Source organism: Cajanus cajan, chromosome 8, assembly GCF_000230855.2.
Source record: "Cajanus cajan strain Asha chromosome 8, NIPB_CcT2T_4, whole genome shotgun sequence".
Classification (NCBI taxonomy): Eukaryota; Viridiplantae; Streptophyta; class Magnoliopsida; order Fabales; family Fabaceae; genus Cajanus; species Cajanus cajan.
In genome coordinates, this window is record NC_138524.1 from 12406845 (window position 1) to 12429739 (window position 22895).

At 33.7% G+C, this 22895-nt stretch overlaps 2 protein-coding genes across 2 annotated transcripts; both read right to left on the reverse strand.

Annotated features, from left to right (window-relative positions):
• Positions 1-1896: 1896 nt before the first annotated feature.
• Positions 1897-4334, reverse strand: LOC109798385 (uncharacterized). The gene is made up of 3 exons (XM_020358630.2): positions 3721-4334; positions 3414-3491; positions 1897-3229 (listed from the first exon to the last, which is right to left on the reverse strand). The coding sequence occupies exons 1-3, from the start codon at positions 4207-4209 to the stop codon at positions 2114-2116; spliced, it is 1683 nt and encodes a 560-aa protein (XP_020214219.1). The 5' UTR covers positions 4210-4334; the 3' UTR covers positions 1897-2113.
• Positions 4335-7922: 3588 nt separating this feature from the next.
• LOC109798386 (secretory carrier-associated membrane protein 1) lies at positions 7923-21787 on the reverse strand. Its single transcript, XM_020358632.3, has 13 exons — positions 21621-21787; positions 20255-20320; positions 17642-17743; positions 17482-17544; positions 16387-16420; positions 16176-16298; positions 9958-10020; positions 9787-9880; positions 9184-9229; positions 9026-9093; positions 8546-8594; positions 8325-8390; positions 7923-8241 (listed from the first exon to the last, which is right to left on the reverse strand). The coding sequence occupies exons 1-13, from the start codon at positions 21678-21680 to the stop codon at positions 8155-8157; spliced, it is 921 nt and encodes a 306-aa protein (XP_020214221.1). The 5' UTR covers positions 21681-21787; the 3' UTR covers positions 7923-8154.
• Between the last annotated feature and the right edge of the window lie 1108 nt (positions 21788-22895).

Genomic DNA, 22895 nt, shown 5'->3' on the forward strand with positions numbered 1-22895 from the left:
AAATTGATTTTAAGTGTATAATTATAAATTTAGATAAATAGTCTTAAAATTGATAGTTTGTCGTAGAAATTATTAATAGTTGCTTTTAAATAGATGTAAAATTTCATATCTTAAAATCAATTTTTGTAATAGTCAAATATGTTACAAATATAATTTGGTTATTTTAAATGTAATGGAATTAATTTTAAATGGTTGATGTGGAATCAAACATGCCCTTATTCCTTTTTTTATATATAAAAATATTAAATATTAAATTTATTAGATTTAAATATGTTTTTAGTTTTTTAAATTTAAGATAAATTTATTTTTGGTTCTTCAAATTTAAAATTATTTTTATTCCCTGTAATTTTTAATAATATATTTGAAAGTAATAAATTAAGATGATTATGTAATATTTATTGGATAATATGATATTTTTACCAATAAAGACAAATAGATAGATTTTATGCAATAATATTTGATAAATTTCTTAACAAAATTTGAATATAAGGATTAAAATAAGATTTTTTTTTTAAAATTATAGAGAATAAACATCAATTTTAAATTTAAAAAATCAAAAATAAATTTATCCTAAATTTGAGAGACTAAAAACATATTTAAACTAATTTATTATTAATTTAATATTTATTTATTAATCATTAAATTTTAACATTTAATTATTTAAATGACGTGATATATAATGACATAATATGTAAAATTAAAAATTTTAAAAATAATTACAAAATATTTGTTTGTGTTTATTTTAATGAATGATTAATATTTATTTTGTAAATAAATTTTATTTACAAATTTTTAGTTTTTATATTTTTTAATATCTTGTGATTATATGTCACATCATTTGACAAGAATAAATACTAAAATATAACAATTAATTGATATTAAAATTAGGTAGTTTTGATGATAATAAAAAAATTAAATATCTCTATTTTATAATAGAGACTAAAATTGTGAATTATCAAAATTAGGAGGACAAAAAGTTTGCATGAATTTTAAAATATTGAAAAAGCAACAAATTATAATGTCAATTTGTGATTAAATGATATCTTCAGAAACTCTTTGAATTGTATGGACTGTTTTCTCTTGTCTACATATCATATCTTATATGATAAAAAAAATGTTGAAAAATGGTAATACAGTAATGATTTTATAAGCAATTGATGGTGACCAAGCCATAGTAATACAGTAACCGACAGCTCCGTGTTTTGGACAATTATTGCTTAGTCGATGTGCTCTTTATAAGTGCTCAATGATTTCAATGTAGTCTTTAAAGAATTGGACATGTTAGTCCTTCATGAGTGTGCTTACTTTATATATTAGCCACATGTTGCTCCACGAGTTGTAGCCAAGGGAAAGAGTGCTTTCTACAGCTTGCAAGGGCTGGTTGGTTAATCTGTTTTTTTTCATCTTTTTACCTCAGAACCAACTGTGCGTTTCTTTCTTACGCAACCTTTCAAAACTTCCGTTGCTGTTCTTTTCGTAAGCTTGCGTTGCTTGATATCACTCCTGCTTCCTCCGAAGTATATAATAGGGTTCAGGCAAGAAAAAAGCCTAGTAATGTTTGTAGTTAAAGGAGTACAAATGATATTGATACTACAGAAAGTATAAACAGAAATGTAGCACTATCTAGTTTTAGCTTAAAATTATGCTTATAGAATTTGTTAAAAAGAAGTTGGATACAATAGTTACAGCTTACAACCATTCTTCTAATTAGGGCCGATTCCTCCATTTTGATATACAATAGTAAGCTACCGAAGATCAAGGACTATATATATTGTACTATAAAATATTATATCACCAAAAAAATTAGGGCCGATTCCTCCATTTTGATATTATTGACGATTTTTGGCAGATATTCTGAAAATTTTCTCGTCTTTACAATAGATCCTTAGAGAAGAGTTTGTAAAAATGACATAGTATATTGATATGGTTCAGTGCATTGGAAGGTGCTCCTTCAATAAACAAAGAAAATCAGCACAGAGCTATTCAAATACACAACACTTGCAACGAAAAATGATGCCAATTCATTTCAAAATTCAAGAATGGCTTACAGGAAATTTACATTTGTAGTACATTCCTGGCAAAATGGCCAAACTGATTTCATGTGCAGTAAAGTTCAGTTGGCTGGTCGACCCCCTCTCCTACCTGCACCGTGAAATGTTTTTCTCCCACGATTAGCAGATGGACGTGGATGAAATTGAGGCCGTGCGCCAAGAATAGTATTAGAATGCAATTCAGTGGATGGAAAACCCTGTTGTGCAGCAAATATAGGTGGTTGCATCTGTGAGAAGGGTAACCCCATCCCAAATGTCATTTGGTTTTGACCAAGCCCCGTTGCATACATGGATTGACCAAACATATTGGACTGCATCCCAGGTTGCATAGTTGTGGAAAGAGACCCCTGATTGGGATGTAATTGCTGTTGAAAAAATGGAACTCCTTGCATAGGCAACTGAGGAGAAATTTGAGTGTTTTGTGGGAACCATGGCATACCATTTGCAGGAAGTCCATTAGGAAGCATGGCAGATGACTGTAGCTGCTGCGGAAATGCTGTTCCATTTGTCCAAACTCCGTTTGGGGTGAAGTTAGGCGCTGCATTTAAGTGTGGAAATGATGGAACTGTAGCAGTTCCCCCCATAAGACCTTGTCTAGTGCCAACTACGTTCAAGTGTGGAAATGATGGAACTGTAGTAGTTCCCCCCATAAGACCTTGTCCAGTGCCAGCTGCGTTTAAGTATGGAAATGATGGAGGACAATTTCCATGATCAGGCAATGGTGCAGCAGGGGTGGCACGCGCCTTATGCTCTCTTGGTAAAAATTTCTTTCTATTTTTTTTTCTATTGATATGATTTTGTTCGTTTACACCTCTCTTGGTCATTTCTCGCATCCTCTTGTATTCAGCCTCTTGCTCATCATCTGAAAACTCCATTTCATCGGACAATTCTTCATCATTTGCGCCAGATGCATCGTAGCCTTTCTTATATAGATCCTTGTTGTTAAGCACATGAGCAGCAAATTCTGGAACAAATGAGACCAAGGTTTCCCCATGGATCCCATCAGGGACTTCACTTTCAGAATTGTATCTCACAATATAAAAAGGGTTCTTGACTGGTCCAAAGATTTCATCAACTAAACCTAGTGGCTTTCGGCTTTCAGTCAACCAAAGAATAGAACCTTCATTAAGAGGGTCATGCGTCTCCACTCCTTCCACAATGACTTGAGCACCAACAATCTGCAAAATGAGGAACTTAAGTTGATTCTAACACCAATCAATACCCTTTCTATTCTATTCCTATAGTCATCATATTACTAATTTATAATCTACACAAATAAACAGACAATTACGTAACTAAAGAAACTAAATTAGCAATCGATAATGGAATGCCTACTGCAGATAGGAGGTGTCTATAACTAACCGATGTAACAATTCCCACTGGCAGCATTTGATGGTGTGGTTCTAAAGTCGCATCAACCGGAGGAACAGGAGGCAGATTCTGCACAAAGTTAAAACCATTCAAAAGAATGCCCGAAAAGCAAAATAAAATTCCAATAGCACAACCCAGGTCCTTTAGTTACTCAGATTAGTTCCAGTTATTAACCTTCTCAACCCACAAAGTTGAAAACTTTTTTTTTTTAAATGCTAATTTCCAATGAATACACAACAAAATTAGCAAATATTTAATTTATGAATCAAAATTAAAAAAACAAAAAATAAAAGTACACCTGAAGCTCGTTCTTTGACTTGATGGGTCCTCCTACATCATCACCATCTTCATCATCATCAACCATGCTCCAACTAACCATCTTCTCTTCATCAGAATCATTTACCTCGCCTTCTTCAACTTCCACGTCATCATCATCCTCACTATCACTACTGCTGCTACTACTTCCTCTATCAGAATCAGAAGAACTCTCGGAGTCTGAATTTGCACTTTCACTCTCGCTACTCTCACTCTCTCTTTGGCAATCATCCTTAACACCGTTCTCCTCAATTGCAAGAGATGAACCCTTTAAAGTGATATCCTCCACGTCTTCCTCAATAGGATCAGCACAACCCAAAGCCTGGAACTTTTTAACCTCCTCATCATGGGTCTCCACCCCAGAAAGATTAAGGTAAATATCCGCTCCGTTTTCGTGTTGGGAAGCCATCGATGTCTCCACCCCAATGGGATTCGGGTCAATAAACGACCCGCTTCCGTGTTGGCAAGCCATTGCTATCTATTATCGCCACGAAATCGAAATCAAAAGTGGGCGACTTCGAATTTAGACGGAAGATTTAGGGTGGTTTCGCTCTCGTCGCTTAAACCCTAGGCGCAAGGGGTTTTTGTATTAACCCTTGCGGAAAAGAAAATAGCTTATATACGATGTCGTTTTGGTTTTTAGGTTTCACCTTTTTTTTTTTTCCCTTAGTTATGCCAATAAAAAAAATTAGGTCATTAATAGTACGATTAATGGGTTTTACAGGTCAGCCCACGGGCTTGAGACCATATAGTCATATACTTACTCCTAGTAAAGAGTATTCTTTGTTCTTAAAATTATACATTATTTTAATAACTTGGTAATTGATTAGTATAATTTTAAAGTCATTTTATGAAATTTGATAAATTAATTATTATTCACCCTAATATATTAAATATTAATGATGAAAATTTTTAAAAATTATTCTTGAACGATAGTATTTTTGGATATTTTTCTTCAACAAAAGAGTTTTTAAATATTCTTTTGACTTTTTTTTTAATCTAATTTAACCTTTATTTTTTTATGTATTAAATTTTAATATATTTAAAATAAATTATCAATAATTAAAAATAATTTTATGTCACAGTATAAATTATTTATCATAAATTTAAAATATAATATATATATATATATATATATAAATATTTATTATATAAAATTTAAATATAATTTATATATTCAAATATGATATTTTTTTAATAAATTATTATATATAATAAATATTTAATAGGTGCATGACACATGGTAAAATAGCTTTATAAAATCAAAATTCATACAAAATTTAATAAAAGACTGATTGATTTAATTGGAATATATTTATTGTAATTATGTATCTTATAAATTAAAAGAAATACAGAATTTGAGCGTATTTCGAGTGGAAAAGAAAAAATGTAGTACCGTTTCATCGGATTTGTCTATTTTTATTAATTTTAACATAATAACTCGTGTCATGTCCATGTGTTAGTTTATAATATACAGCTTTTTATATCGTTACTTTTTAATATATTTTTCAACCATTTTCTAATTTTAAAAAGCATAAATTTGCGTGTATATATATATATATATATATGAAAATAATTATAAATATTAATATGTATTCAAATAATTTTATATTTATAAATGTGTTTTATTATACCCATTTATATACATATAATTTCTTAAAATATTATCTTTATAAGCAGTGACAGACTCATTAAGGATTGAGGGGTGCAAATGCACCCCCTGGCTTCGAAAAAATCATAAATATGTATATAATTTTTTTTTGTATTTTTGTCCTTCTATTTTTATGCATTTGAACTTCATTGTTAAAATTTGTCTTTCATTGACTAGATATCTTTCTTATATTTTGTTCAATTTTTAGCTTTCAGAATACTTTGTATTATTCAACTAGACATTTCACTTCACTTCACATTTTATTCCTTTTCAGAATAATAATTAATAGTTTTTATATTTAAAAAAAATTGTCTCTACTGAGTTAGCATCTTAGATCCGGCACTGATTATAAGTGTATACATTTGAATATAACTGACGACATTTGTATTATGATATTCAAATGATATAAAAATTATTTAATAAATTTAATAAAAAAAACACGTGAAACCAAAAACGAGAATTAAAGAATTTTAGTAGAATAAAGAATACATGCTTCATCTAAATAACAACAAAAATGTTTTTTTTTTCTACACTCTCATTTTGAATTTGTGTGAATGTGTAGGAATGGAATAACTGCTATAATTTATTCAACACAACCTACTCAATTAACTTCAACATCCTATCATACAAATAGAGCAATTCCACTATTGCCATTCACAAGATATCAAAAGTTTTAGCATTCAAAAATGGATTGGGGAAATTCATTTGGAGAAGGTTGATAGAGAGTTGAGATATGTCGGGCTCTCCTTCACTAAATTCATGGGCAACAATGGTAACTCAATCGTTGGATGCAAGCAGTCAAATGACGACTCATCATGCAGTTTTTGAAATCCTACTTGCCAGTTGTGGTTGCATAAGGCCACCAATAAAAATGGAGCAAAGTACATGCAGTCATATGGTGATTCATCATGCAGTTTTTAGGTTGTAGAAAAAACAAATGTACCCTAGCTTTCTAGGTTCCAATCCTATAGCATCATTGTAATTTTGATTTATTAAAAAAATGGATCAAGTCCAACAAAAAACATATGTTTTATTTTACTATTTTGATAATTACTACTCAAAATAATTCTTGTTACAAATTCTTAAACAACTAATCGTCATCATTGTTATTGTTGTTGCCATAACCACCATCATAACAACAACAATAATGACGATATATGCAACAAAAAAATGGTGGTAATAGTAATGATAATAATAGTATAGGTGATAATAACAACAATAATTACAATGATAATAATAGTAGTATCTTCAACACCACCACCACTACTACAAATATCTTGATCATTACCATTGTTACTACTATCATCACTACCATTGGTAAAGAAATGATAAAATAATAAGATTCAAAAAAGAAAAACAATATTGAGCCAGTAGTAGCTTTAAAAATGCTACTGCTCATACTCACCTTTTATTTTCTTGAGATTTAATATTTTTTTACAAATAAGTGATTTTTTAACTATTAGATTGAAAACAAATAAAGGATAAAAATTTTAAAAAAAATAATTATTTTAAAACTATCCTTAAAATAACCAAATCTATCATCATTGATGTATTAAAATAATATTTCAATTTCTAGTAATAAAATTAGTAAAACAATAAACCAAATCATTTAATGTATTCTAAACTATATTTAATTAAATTGAATCAAATCAAATTTGTTATTGTATTTAAACTAGAACTAAATCACAATTTACTTTTACCTAAAAGAATCTATATCAAACTATAAGCACTTCTACATGAGTTATTTATTTGTTCTTTTGGTTATTTTTATTGAAGTTATGAACAAGAGTCTCGCATTAGTTAGAGTTAGACATGTTAAATAATATATAAGTGAGAACAATCCATCAACATGATGCTTTAGAGATTTTAGTTAAGATGTAGTGTCAACTCACTTATATACTTGTTTTGTTCACTATCTATAAATGGAGTGCTCCTTGATATCTAACTCCCTAACTCTAATATTAGAGTTGATGGGACCAACTAACTAGTATCCAGCTCACATGAGTATTGAAAGAATGCGATATTGAAAATTTTCTTAAAGTGTGGAAGGCATGTCTTGTCAAAGTGTGCTGGTAGTGAATCCAAGAGCGGGGGATCATACCTTGTATCGAAAATCTTCTTAGAGGGCTTGGAAGACATGTCTTGTTGAGCTATGCTAAGAGTGATATAAGTAGGCCTCCGTTGATTATACAGGGGGTGAAAAAGACTTTCACTAGAAGGGGAAACATACCATGTAGAAGAGTATCACACTTGAAACGTAATGGAGTTCAAATGTGAAAGAAAATCTCACATCAGCCTAAGTTAAACATGTCGAATAATATATAAATGAGAAAAACCTATCAATCCAATGCCTTAAGGTTTTGAGTTAATATACATTGTGAAGTTCAATTGTGTACATAGCTTGTTCCCTACTCATGATTGGAGTGCTATCCAATGTTTAACTTTCTAACATTTTTCGTCCAATAATTTATGCTAACAGAACGGTTAAGATTAATACCTATACGAATAGATGGAGTTTTTTGTTAACAAAAATATAAAAATAAAATGCTGAAATAAATCATTTGTAATAGGCTATCGCCAACAATGTTTTCTATATATGCACAGCTAGATTCTATCTTAATTATCTGATTTGACTCAACCCTAGCCCAAAACCTAGGAAAACACATCCAAGAATTAAACAAAGCGCAAAAAGTGTGTAAGGAACTGGTAACTTATGAAATCATTTTTCGGGTATAACCATTGGAAAAACATTTGCAAAGTGTCATGTCATAGAGCTGCCATCATTGTTCCTCTCGCAGCTTCACGCTTTAAAACTGCAGCCTTGCCACTGCCTCGGAAGTACATATACACTTGCTGCAATTATAAAATCAAGTTAAACAAAAAAGAAGTAACTTCAACTGAATACCGAGTTACAGTGTTAATATTATTATACAAACCTGTATAACCCAGATGCTCAGCAAGGACTCGAGACAGAAAAATCCAAACCCAATAAAGTAGAATATCTGCAATTCAACACAAGAATTAACATCATTTCAGTGTGAAATTATGAGTTGACAATGCATCCCTCTGGTACAGAATAATTATATTCATCTATTTGTATTATCCAAAAAGCTAGGGCATTATTATAGAAGCCAATTTATAAACACTTGAAACGTACCCCAACCAGTGCATTGTCGCCCAACACATCAATCGCTGGTAAAATACCCCTGTCATAACAACATAGAATAAAACCATTAGTTTGAGTAGTAGTATAAGTGGAATAACGAAAACAACAAACGTATTTTTCATATTACGGATCTACAACAAAATCATGGGAGAATAACCGTCAACCCTAACACAACAATACAATAAATTGATGATCATGAGATAGTTCTTAATCATTATATTCATTAGATACAAAACTAATAATCGTGCAGGGTATATTGCCTCCAACTTATGCATCTCCAGTTATATAGTTTACGGATGAAACCCGGGTCGAGAAATAAATAAGCTTAATAATGAGACGCTTCATCCATACCCACCCCAGTGTTTTCCTTACCTCCAGAAGATCAAATCAGTAATAGACCAGTCACCAGTTGCAGAACAATATCAGCGTGCAAAATATATCCAGTAAATACAAAATTAGAAGGACACTCACGTGAGAGACTTTCCTTTGAAGATAATTGGTGGAGCAACTGCAGCGAAAATGCAAAAGGCAATGTGCACCTGCTTGTTGAAAAGGGGAAAAACAAAATGAGCACTTCACAAAATTAGTACAGAATTAGTGACTACAGAAGGAAAATACACAAAACTTGCCATGTAAACCAAGAAAAACCAGCCAAATTTCAGAGCACTGTCGGTCCTGTAACATGAGATGGCACATGATTATGAAACAAACAAAATTGATATGGAGCAATGAAATCAATAATAAACTCGTGAAGAATCCAGATAATAGAGTGATTCCTGTTCAGAATATAAATATTGTTACAAAAGCATTTACATATCAATGCTTTTTAATGCAATTTCAAAGAAGGTAGTTCTGCATCATTACAGACTCCACCTGCCTCCCTCATCCATCTCTTTTCCCCTCTTCTTTGATGTCCACTTTCAAATATAATCAGATAAAGGTATTGGCCTATTGCTGAAGGTAAACTCTGAATCCACGGAACTTTTTGGTCTTCAAAATGACAACATTGACTTCCAATCACTCACATTCTTCCCACACATTATCCAGGTTCACACACACACTGATCTAGCCGAAAAATATTTGATGCTTCATAATTGAGTTAAAGCTTTTAGCTATGTAGATAATCTTCGAGATCTATTTTTTTCCCTGCTTTAAAAATAGGCTGAAACACTCCTGAACAGATATCCCTATGCTAAACTAAAAAACTTGCATTAAATTTGATTGAACACTACCTCATGGCACGATAAAGAGGGCGATACCACAACACATAGGATCCAGGAACAGCAGAAATAAGATAGATAATAGCAAGAAACCAGATGGTTGGGCCTACAATGAGAGACAAGTCAGTAAATTAAGCATGATTTGACAAAATTGACGCACCAATATCCAGTTGGAAGACAAACCTTCTCCTTTGATCCAAGCAGTAGTAACTGCCACAATATTCCATAAAAGACACAGAATCAAACCTGCAGATTATTACATAGCTGAAAAACTAAGACTCAAACAGTAATTAAATATAAAATATGATAAAAAATATTTCCACTGCTGAAATTATGGGATTTACATAGAGGAAGAGGAAAAGAGAGAATAAGCTACTAAATAACAATAATAATAATTGATATGGATTAGATGTGATACAAAAAACAAGATATTAACACCTGATTATACTAATACTAAACTCCTAAATTCCTAATTCCTAATTAAATAAGCAACAAATTATGAAATGTATGGAAACCATTCCTAAAGGATTACCTAAATTCCTCTAAATTATTAAAAGATAAAAAATGATATCAAGAGATATTATTCAAATATACCAACATATATTATGCATTTCAAGTGAAATGGGTAAGAGACACTTTTCAGTTTTCATTGGTTTAAAGGAGGAGAATGGAAGAGCACACGTCTACTAAGTTTTCACAAGCTTCTGAAGGTCTTCAATTGTGAATCATAGGAATAAATTTTAAACAATTAGATTTAAAAAGAAAAAACTATAAAATCAATGAATGAAAAGAAACAAAATATACTCGAGACAAGAATGGTATGATAGGACAAAATCTACTTAAGTGAAACTCCTTTCAGCATGAAATATGTGGGAATTTCAACCATACTTACGGATCTCTTGAAACTTTCATCAGTGAGACAGACAATGGTAGCTTCACAATTACAATAACTTGTGTGATTATTTATTTAGAAACTGCTGCAACTGATTGCATTAGCTATGCCTATTTTATGTAGAGGTGAAGTGCTATAGTTCATGGAACATGATATGGTAACATCTCGTTAATTATACTATAAGTTTCCATTTCATTTATCAACTCAACATCAGAGTACAGAACTACAGATTATTATACATAACAACAATTTTACATTTTGTTATTAGTGAGTAGCTAGTTGCGACTTAAAACATTCTAGAAGACAATTATGGAGTGTAACTGTTAGGCAACAGGAACAACAAGATACAAATAGGAAGTTAAAAGTGTATTATAGGAAGAAGGGTACAAATAAGAATTAAACTTATTTTATCCTTTGACCTATTAGTTAGGTTTTCGGTAACATTTAGTTAGTTTAGATCCTCTTTAAATAGCCCCTGTTTAGGCTGGGGGAGGAGATATTCATTTTTGGTTTAGTTTCTTAACTGGACAGATTCCAGCGTGAAAGGAGTAGTCTCCTTTGTGTACTCATTTTCCTTACAATCAATAAAATTCCAGGGACGAATAATTCCCTTTCTCTCTCAGTCCTCTTCGGAGCTCTAACAATTGGTCCGACCTGCCGCTTCTCCCTTGATCACGATGGATACACGTATGCAGATAGCAGAAAACAAGATCAAAGATCAGGGAGTTCAATTGGCAGAATTGCAGAAAGATGTTGCTTACATCAAAGAAAACATGCCGGATTTAAGCCAAATTCGTGGCCTCATTATGGAATGTCTCACTACGAAACCTACCCATGATGATGATGGACACTCCAGCACCACCAAACCAAGTTTCACCGACGATGATGGCCAAGATGGGGTTGCCACAACCCATTCTTGGTTAAAGAAAGTCGTTCTTCCCGCGTTTGAAGGGAGCAACCCCTTAGGATGGCTTGCTCGCGCAGAAAAATTCTTCGAAGTGCACCAGGTTCAGTCATCGGAACGGCTCCGCGTCGCTTTTATCAGTATGGAAGGTAAGGCTTGCCATTGGTTTCAATATTGGCGTAATCAAGCCAAACATCCATCTTGGGAAGATTTCACGCGAGCTTTGTTGAAGAGATATGGCGAGAATGGTCGTGGTACTGTATACGAACGGCTAGCAGCCCTCAGACAGACCGGGAACGTGGAAGACTATGTCCAAGAATTCGAGCTATTGATTGCCCAGGCCAAACCCAGTTCAGAGGAACAAGTCTTGGGATACTTCTTGGCAGGATTACGTTCTGACATCAGAGGCCAAGTCCGTCCCCATGACCCAAAAGAGTTAAATCGTGCTATGGAGATCGCGCGCGACATTGAAGAAGCCATGCAGGAGGTTCACAATTATGGAAATTTACAGGGAAGAAACTCCACACCAGGATTTAGATTTCAAGGGAACAACGGGATCGTTTCTCGGATAGAAACCCCCAACAACATCACAGGGACCAGCAATAACAACCGGGGATCCCAAGGAGGCACCCGTCCCAATAACACCTCGATAGGAACGAATTCAGGAGGTCTCGATCGAAATCGTGGCACGAGAAGCCTAAGTTATCAAGAATACATCAAGCGACGAGAAGAGAATAGATGCTTTCACTGTGGGCTAGCGTTCGCTCCGGGTCACCGCTGTCCAGAGAAGAATTTACAAGTCATTATATTGGCTGATGATGACTATGGGGAATCAGAAAATCCAAGTGTAGAAGAAGATAATCTCATCAACTCAGATTGTAATTGGTTAGATTTATCCATATGTTCAGCAGGAGGACTCACTACCCCACAGACGATGAAACTCAACGGCCAACTACTGGATCAAAGTATTTTGGTGTTAATTGACAGTGGTGCCAGCCACAACTTTATATCGCACAAGTTAGTGGAACGGTTAGGCCTTAAAGTGGATCAAACAACACCATCTATTGTAAGGCTAGGGGATGGAAACCGCAAGCAAACTCGGGGCAGTTGTAACAATGTGCAAATCAAACTAGGTGAATACACCATGACAGGAGAATTTTTTCTCTTTGAACTTGGAGGCATTGACATTATTTTGGGGGTGGCTTGGTTGATGACTCTGGGAGAGGTTAAAGTAAATTGGGGAAGCCTTCAAATGAATTTTATGCACCAAGGGAACAACATAACAATCTAGGGGGACCGAAGTCTGTCCAAAGAAATGATCACCACCAAAGCCTTGAGAAAACTGCACCAACGTTCTGTGAAATCCATGGCCATACTCTGGATAGGGGAAAACCACCTTGATACACCACACCAGCTCACAATCAGTCAAGAAGAACAATTGCAGCAAATTTTGAGGGAATTTCATGTAGTTTTTTCAATACCACAAGCACTACCTCCACACAGAGATGCTGACCATAAGATCTCCATTAAAGCGGGGGTAGATCCGATCAATGTGCGACCTTACAGATATCCTTACCTGCAGAAGAACGAAATAGAAAAACAGGTGGATGAAATGTTGACTGTCGGGTTGATCAGGCCAAGTAACAACCCATACTCGAGCCCCGTTATTTTGGTAAAAAAGAAGGATGGAAGCTGGAGATTTTGTGTGGATTATCGCGCTCTAAATAAAGCCACAATCCCGGATAAATTCCCTATTCCTATGATTGAAGAATTGCTGGATGAACTCAAGGGAGCTACCTATTTTTCAAAAATCAATCTGCGCGCGGGATATCACCAAATTCGAATGCATGAACCTGACATTCCAAAGACAGCATTCCGCACTCATCAAGGACACTGTGAATCCTTGGTCATGCCCTTTGGCTTGACCAATGCACCAGCTACCTTTCAAAAGGTCATGAACTCCACTTTAAAACCTTTTCTTCGTAGGTTCGTTTTAGTATTTTTTGACAACATTTTGATTTATAGTAGCACCTGGGAAGAACATTCACAACACTTGAGAGAGGTTTTAACCAAGCTGCAGGAACAATGTTTGTTTGCTAATAAAAACAAATGCAGCTTTGGCCAAACAAAGGTGGCATACCTGGGTCACATTATTGCCAAGGACGGGGTATCCATGGATCCTCAAAAGATTGACTCCATATTACAATGGCCCCTTCCAAAATATGTCAAAGCTCTCAGAGGTTTTTTGGGTCTTACAGGCTATTATCGACGCTTCATTCGTGACTATGGCAAGATTGCTAGGCCTTTGACAGAATTATTAAAGAAGGGAAATTTTGATTGGGTTGAGCAAAGTACTGTAGCATTCAAACAATTACAGAGAGCTGTTACTGAAGCACCTGTTTGAGCAATGCCAGATTTCTCGAAACACTTCGAAATTGAGTGCGATGCATCAGGGAAGGGCGTCGGGGCAGTATTAACTCAAGAGAAAAAACCCATTGCCTTTTTTCAGCAAAGGGTTCGCTGATTCCAACCTCACGAAATCCATTTATGAGAAAGAATTAATGGCCCTGGTGTTAGCAATTCAGCATTGGCGACCGTATCTTTTAGGAAGGAAATTCACGGTTTTCACTGATCAAAGGAGCTTGCGATACCTATTGGAACAACGGATTACGACTCAAAACCAACAAAATTGGTTAGCCAAGTTGCTCGGGTATGATTTTGACATTGTTTATAAAGTGGGAGCTTCAAACAAAGTTGCTGATGCATTATCTAGACTAGAGGAGGACAAGGAATTACAGGGGATTTCTAAACCTTTTTGGCAAGATATAGTGGAAATTGATGAGGAGGTTCACAGCGATCCAGAATTAGCAAAAATAAAAACAGCGTTGCTACACGACTCAAATTCTTATAAACACTACACCTTGGAAAATGATAGACTGCACTACAAGGGTAGGTTAGTGTTATCGGCTACATCCGCATGGATCCCCAAATTATTACATGAATTTCACGCTGCTCCTACAGGAGGACACTCCAGAATTTATAGAACATATCGACGAGTGGCTCAATCCCTTTATTGGCTTGGCATGAAGAACACCATAACACAATATGTTGCAGCATGTCCTGTGTGTCAACGCAACAAGTATCTAGCTTCTTCTCCAGCAGGTTTATTGCAACCACTACCCATTCCTAATGCTATCTGGGAAGAAATCAGCATGGATTTCATAGTGGGCCTACCTCGTTCAAAAGGGTTTGATGCTATCATGGTGGTGGTGGATCGATTAAGTAAGTATGGGCATTTTATATTGATCAAACACCCTTACTCTGCTAAATCCATTGCTGACCTGTTTGTGAAAGAGATTATTCGATTACATGGGATTCCTATTTCGATTATTAGTGATAGGGACCCTATTTTTATGAGCCATTTTTGGCAAGAATTATTCACACGACAAGGTACCCACCTAAAAATGTCAACAACATACCATCCGGAAACTGATGGCCAAACAGAGGTTTTAAATAGAACACTTGAGACTTATCTAAGGTGTTTTAGTTCCAAACAACAGAAGGTGTGGGCAGAGTTTATTCCGTGGGCAGAATATTGGTATAATACAAGCTTTCATGCATCTGCACATTGTTCGCCTTTTGAAGTTGTTTACGGTAGATCCCCTCCTTCCTTGGTACGATTTATTCCAGGAGAAACACTTGTCGAGGCGGTGGCACAAGACCTCAAAGACAGGGATGAAGCTCTGACACAACTGAAATTTCATTTAACACGAGCTCAGGATCAGATGACGCAATATGCTAATGTACATAGGAAATCGGTGGAGTTCCAAGTCGGAGATTATGTCTATTTAAAGATCAGACCACATGGCCAAACATCCATGCCTCGCAAATTACACCCCAAACTGTCAGCTAGGTATTATGGTCCATACCAAATACAAAAAAAAAATTGGCGTGGTGGCATATCAATTACAGTTGCCAACAGATGCTCGAATACATCCGGTGTTTCATGTCTCTCAACTTAAAAAGGTTGTTGGGAACCACACGGTGGAAGCAACCTTACCAGCAGAGTTACAAGTTCCACCGGAGTCCTGTCATCCTAATGAGGTGAGGGGTACCAGAGTAATCACCCACAATGGGACTCAAATACCTCAAGTTCTCATTTGCTGGCAAGGAAGAACGCCTGAAGACGCGACATGGGAAGATGTAGCCACCATTCAGACGCAGTTTCCAGATTTCCACCTTGAGGACAAGGTTGTTTTAGAGAGGGGAGGTATTGTTAGGCAACAGGAACAACAAGATACAAATAGGAAGTTAAAAGTGTATTATAGGAAGAAGGGTACAAATAAGAATTAAACTTATTTTATCCTTTGACCTATTAGTTAGGTTTTCGGTAACATTTAGTTAGTTTAGATCCTCTTTAAATAGCCCCTGTTTAGGCTGGGGGAGGGGATATTCATTTTTGGTTTAGTTTCTTAACTGGACAGATTCCAGTGTGAAAGGAGTAGTCTCCTTTGTGTACTCATTTTCCTTACAATCAATAAAATTCCAGGGACAAATAATTCCCTTTCTCTCTCAGTCCTCTTCGGAGCTCTAACAGTAACATACCCAGCCATGTCGTAAATGCAATGTACTGGATCCTTTGAAGATGTATTGGTATCTCCTTTGCAATGTCATGATGAATGATGGGGAAAAAAGGTGGCCAATTTTTCTCCTCTATAACTATTCCAGCTGCAAATGAAAAAAGAAATGAAATTAAAACACCAAACTATAGATCTCACTCTTGTTGACTTTTAGGAGAATACATGAACTCAGATACCTCTTGATATAGCATCTTCCCTTCGTTTTAGTTCCTACAGAACATTATAAGATAATCAATTTCCTGACTACACCAAATGATATTATAGCATAGTGGCCAAGTCAATTAATAGCAAGGTTAAAGTAAACAAAGGTGGCTTTAAAAATCAGAAATGAAAGTTTTGATTAATGTACTGAATAAGATTCTCAACAAAAGGTTTTTTTCCACTTACTACTACTAATATAATAAAAAGAAAAAGTGGCCACATATCACAGAATTGACAAGGCCCCTCTTGCTACCAATTAGGTCCTGATGTTAGCTTTAGAATCCATAGATCCATTATAATTTACTTGCACCTATATAAGATAACAATATAAAATATTGAATCTGACAGACCAAGTCTCTAACTCGTATAAAAGTAAGTTTTGTACTTGTATTCAAGGTTGTTAAACTCGAGAGTTTAAGTAAACTCATTGAGAGTCGGTAAACTCAACTTGTAAACTCGAGTTTATCTCATTAAAATAATACTAAAATTTTAGCTTCATGCATACTATATAATGTGAAGAACAAAATATTATACTGACTATAAGTAAAAATTATCCAAAAATAAATAAATCATAATTTCATAAGATGTCAGTAATAATGATCAAATTTAACACGAGCACAAAAGACAAAGATCATCATGGAAAAGACTTTGCCCTTCATCGAACAGCAAACAGGGTTGCAGGGGCAATCTCGAATGGCAGCAGCAATGGGACACTGCTTATGTGTTTTGGCCTTGAGAATGATTTGGGAGGAAGAACAATTTTACATTGAATGGAATGGAATTAGAGAATTTAAGGGGGGTGGGGGTGGGTTAAAACAACTTCAATAACAAGTCAATTTGGGGGCAGTTCAGCAAATTATTTTTACAAATGGAACCCAAACTCGCGAGTTTAATGAGTTTGTTTCCAAGTTCACCAATTTCATCCGAGATTACATGAGTTCGAGTCTGCATGCGAGTTGTCTCGTTATGGGTTTGTAAGCTCTAAAACTCATATGTGTTTACCATTTAACACAAGTTTAACAACCATGCTTGAGTTCTAAAGATATGAACGATATATCATGATGATTCACCTGTTCCCGTTTTTTCAGTTCAGCCTCTTTAGCTTGAAGTTCCTTCTCCTTTGCTTTGATGTCCTAATGTTAAGAAGTACATAATTAAATCTTTGGTCAACAACAACATTGAGGCAGATAGCTTTGATATTTATTTCATCATTTTCATAATCCAATCTACCTTTGAATTACCGAGAGGGATGTCAATAGTTGCTCCACGATCATAAGGCTCTGGAGGAAGGGGTGAGAGCTTTGAGTTTGCAGAGGGAACATTTCCAGAGTTCTGCAAATTCAAACAAATATGTAGTAAGTTAATAAATATACAAGTTTTTTTTTCTTCTTCCTTTTACATTTTATGTTTAAAAGGAAACACAAAAGATTTAGGAAATGAGTCCCAAAGAGAAAGTAGGAATAAAAATGACAGCAAATCATCCTTTTGACAAATTATATGAAAAGGACATGTTCTGAAATCACAAGCAAGTTAATCACACCAGCTTGCAAAAAATTGCATCAATCTGTATCCAGTAACCTCCCCAAATGCTAAAGGAAAAGAAACAGAAAAATACCAAAACAAAATGAAAACCATAATTTAATAGCATTGCATTACCATAAACTGGTTCTAATTTCATAACAACAAAAAACACCATAACATAAAGTCCGAATTTTAGCTCTTCTTGACCATTAGGTTGCAAAACTGTATGACCTACTTACTATAGAAAAAAAAAAAAAGACTAGCCAAACCAGGAAAACCTTAAGACAGCTTTCCAAGGAAACTAGGTAAACTTTGCTTCTTAGGCCCTAGAGCAAACTTCACACAGAACATATTCTTTCCAGTCTCCACCTCAACAAAACCCTTCCTCAACTCCAACACTAACTTAACAATAGGCTGCACTGCTGGAAAAAGTGACCTGAGAGTAGCGTTTTAAAAACCGAATCAGACTGGCCGATCAGACCGGTTGAACCGGGAACCGGTGGTCCAATCGGTCCGAGCCTTGAGTTGGATCGGTTATGCATTTGACCTGTTTTAAACCGGAGTGAATTGGTCAATTTTCCGGTTTGACCAGTGAATCGGTGGGTTTAACCACAATTTTTTTTTATTTTTTTAAGGGACCACAAATCACAAAAATAACAATGGGAATTGAATCCTGTTAATGAAAGAGAAAAGAGTCTTATTAAACATAACAATGACTACTTATTCTAATGTATTTGTTTGTAATATATGCAATTTAAATAACTTTTATAGTATATTATTAATTTTAAATTATATATTTAATAATATAATATCTATGTAGATATTACATATATATTATTTTGTGATATCAATTACAAGTATATTATATATGTTCATATTATTTATATTTTTAATTTGTATTAATATACAGTTTAACATGTAATTTTTTTTGTATTTCTTCATACAAAATAAAAATAAAGAAAATTTTAAATAAGATGGAAATTGAAATTTAAAATAGGATATGAATTTATTGAAAATTACAAGTATAAAATATATTTAACATGAATATTTTTTTTAAAAAAATTAATAAAAACCGGGTCATGTGGTTCAGGTAGTGACCCACCAGTTCAACCTTTGACCCACTGACCCAGTATCCTAATCAGTTTGATGATTGATCCGATTTTTAAAACTATGGGACAGTTACCTTCCAACTTCTCTTACACCCAACATTGAATCATTCTGGTTATCCACATACTTTTGCTATTTCGTAGTTCTAATCATAGGCTATAAATATCAAGAGTAAATCTCAATTCAAAGAAATTCCATACATACAACGTCTGCCCTTCCAAAAGTAAAACCTGTCCTCACTTTTCCTATATCATTGCTGATGACTGAACCTGAGTCCAGAACCACCCGACTGTCTTCAAAAGCCCCATCTTGCAGGCTATTATAGCCTGATGGTATTGGTACATCCATCCCTCGCAAAAAACAAAACCCATCCTTACATCTAGAACCTAATCATCAGTATCATGCAAATAGGTGAATTAACTCCATGGTTATTCACCGTTTATATCGAAATCTCAAAAGTTTCACATTCCTAGTTTCCTCACTTGAATGGAAGAGATGTCTTGACAGTAACTATGTGAAACTGAATGTCACTTTCCCTCTCCACAGGAAATATGTTCCTATCATCATACCCTGCAAAAGTATCTATGTAGTAACATAGAGTTGCCGTCCATGTATATATGGAAATCATTTCAAATATTTTATTCAGCGTTAATACCACTCTTGCTCTTGCTCAATGAGAAAACATCAATTCCTAAGTCCCGACAACTTCATTATCACTGAATTCTTGTGCTGCCAAACTCAATTTGACCCAATCCACAAGTGAAAAAAGAAAAGTGTCCATTCTAGCTTTTTTGTATTCTGCAACAAGCAATCAACTTCAATAACTCAACAATGCCGATCAATAATTACCAACATGTGCCATTACCATAATAACAACTACAACCTCTCTCGCTGAACTTGTATAAAGCCATTTCATCCAGAATAACTTTACCAAATGTACCAAACTAACAATTGGTCCATCCCAATCCATCAAGTATATATAAATCTCCAGATTAATTACAAAGGAAAAAAATGCAAATATCACAACTTCAATATATCAATTCCTGATGGTAAGATCAATTATAGTTATCACCCTGGCACTGTTGTGCAATCAAAATTCAGAGAATATATATCAACAGCTAAATAACCACTGATTCCTTTATTTGTTAAAATATTATATCATAAAGTGATGTATTTTAATTCAACAGCCTCAATTAGAGGAAAGGGAAAACTTACAGTAGTATAAAATGCACCTCCACCGTAACTTGGCTGCCCTGACCCTCTTCCTTTAGCTGGTCCATCCTAATGTTAATAATGAAAATACTAAATATTTTTGTTCTAAAAATAATAATTAAATAAGCAAGCAAGACTAAAAGAACTCATCATATGAGAGGTGGCATATCTGCAATTTCAAAACAACAAAGGCAACAATAATGGCATAATTAGAGGAGAAATTTTCATTTAATAATAACCACTGAACCAATCTCCAAGATATAAAGAAAAACAAGAAACAAATAAGAAGTCAATCTCTGTTAACTATTAAGAGTATGCTTGCAAACCAGTTGTCCCCAACGTAAACGGACGTTTAACTCAATGAAGGGGCACTTTTGCCTCTATGTTTTCTGTCTCAGAAAGTGTGAATGTCCGTTTTCCAGGCTTCAAACAGCAATCCAAATACACACTAATTCATTGAGGAACCCCCTGCTACCCTGCCTTCTAAAGAAAATGACGGATTGAGAAAACGTGATGTTATTTCATACTTAATAACTGTATGTTTCCTCCCAGAAGACCGAATCAGCACCTAAACATCAGTTTAGCCTTTTCGGTTATCCTAAGATTTCCATTTCCAATCTTTTTTTTTTTTTTTTGTGTGATGGAGAACTACCAGAGTAATTAGTATACATTTTTATTTGATTTAACAACTAGATTTTTCTTTTGGCTGTTGGCCAGATATTTTTGGTTTTCTTCTGGCCACACGATGACATTTAAAAATTGTCCTATATTTTAGATCGAATCTAAACAATAGATGGATTTTTCATCGGGGAATCTACTAATAAAGAGAAAAACGATATAATTTCTTTTAATTAAGCATGACTTAGCAAACATATTTACAAAGTAATTACATTATTTAGCGAGGCCGAAAAGTTATCCTGAGATGAGCCACAGTTTACGATAGTTCTTTGTTTCAAACGCCTAAATCAATTAAACAGCAATAATAATCATGTTCGAAAAAAATATTCCACGATTAAAAAAAACCAAAAAATTCCTAGATGTTCAGCCTTATTATAAGGCAGGTCCAGTAACCAAACCATACAATTGAAATGAACGGTCGAAATCGAAATTAAAATTAAAATTAATTAAAATCCACGATCCGTGTACGATTATATGGCTAAGATTTCTCTACTCGACTTTTACGTTCTGAGTAGATATGCCTACGATTCGGTTCAGTAATTACATGTCGCATTGGAGATATAATGCAGAAGGCACAGTAAGAGTTTGAAACAGAATCGAGAAACGATCTGGAGTAACAGAAACGGATCTAGGTATGACGAAGAATGAATTAAGCAGTGAAAAAGCGAATCGAAGGAGTACTAATACTAACCGCGAAGGGATTAACCTCGTCGACCTCATCGTCGAAGGGATTGGGATCGTAGCGACTCATGAATCAGAGAGGAGTGGTTAGTGCAATGAGAGAGAATGCCTTGGAATCTACGGCTTCCTCTCTTTCTGATTCTGTTTGTTCCTTCTCTGACAAAAACTGCATACACTCTGCATGCGCCCTTTTATAGCCACCTCATGTCCTTCACCCTTTCAATTTTTTTTTTCTTCATAAATACTTTATTCCATAAAATAGTTAATGCACATATACCAAAAAAAAATAGTTAATGCACGGAATGTATAAAAAAAATTACTACACTATTAGAAATTGTTACAAAATAAATTTATTAACTTTTTAAAAAAAATTTAAGATTATATATATTAAGACAACTTGTTTAAAATTCTAAAAAGTAATTATAAGATCAATGTTTTTAAAAGTAATTTTTTCAGAAAAATAAAAGGTTATTTATTTTTAAAATAAGTAGTATTAGTAAACACATTAAAAGAATAAAAAAATGTATAATAATAATTTCAGTTTTACTCAGAAAAAAAGTGTACAAGATTTTTAAAAGTTATATATTTCTTTATATTAATTGGCAGACAGATAAAGAGTGAAAAAGACTATCTTAGACGTTAAAACACTTAAGAATAAGTAAGATAATAAAAAATAATTATAAGTGGGTGTAATATACAAAATAGTTCCATTTTATATTATGCAACTAAAACCGTGAAAGTAATATGCATTCTGGAATATATAAAATTATCTTAATTATGTCTAAAAATATATTAGGCTAAATTTTAGGATTCGTTGTCTTATTACCAATAAAATATAATATAGTTAATTAGTAGATACTCTTATCATTTAAAAATGTAGTTATGAGATTATTTTCTTGTGTAAAGAAAAATATATGTCGAATAAGTTAACCTCTTAAAAAAATCTTAATATTTCGATAAGTTATATTTGACTTTTGACTAAAGGATATTTTTATTTAAAAAATAGTTATTTATTTACTATATGTAGTTATTAATTGCATCGTTAATTTGTCATATTTTTATAAGTTTAATTTTGTTGATATGATTTTAATCTTTGTTGACTAATTAAAAGTATGATTTTTAATATAATTATTGTGAATATCAATATATATATATATCATGTAATTATTTGTAATAAGATAATACTATATTTTTTAAAAAAAATGTTGGTGCATAAATTATTTGCTTATTTTTATTTTGTTTTCATTTATTTAAGATTAGGCTATATATTTACTTTAAAATTAGT

What these genes read in the sequence shown, in the direction of transcription:
- LOC109798385 (XM_020358630.2), bottom strand. Translation starts at nt 4,209, where the DNA reads ATGGCTTGCCAACACGGAAGCGGGTCGTTTATTGACCCGAATCCCATT. An exon ending in AGTCAAAGAACGAGCTTCAG is followed by an intron (nt 3,492 to 3,720) that starts GTGTACTTTTAT and finishes AACTTTGTGCAG; the next exon opens with AATCTGCCTCCTGTTCCTCC. An exon ending in CAGTGGGAATTGTTACATCG is followed by an intron (nt 3,230 to 3,413) that starts GTTAGTTATAGA and finishes CTCATTTTGCAG; the next exon opens with ATTGTTGGTGCTCAAGTCAT.
- LOC109798386 (XM_020358632.3), bottom strand. Translation starts at nt 21,680, where the DNA reads ATGAGTCGCTACGATCCCAATCCCTTCGACGATGAGGTCGACGAGGTT. An exon ending in AACTGAAAAAACGGGAACAG is followed by an intron (nt 16,421 to 17,481) that starts GTGAATCATCAT and finishes AATGTTCTGTAG; the next exon opens with GAACTAAAACGAAGGGAAGA. An exon ending in CCTCTTTATCGTGCCATGAG is followed by an intron (nt 9,230 to 9,786) that starts GTAGTGTTCAAT and finishes CTCATGTTACAG; the next exon opens with GACCGACAGTGCTCTGAAAT.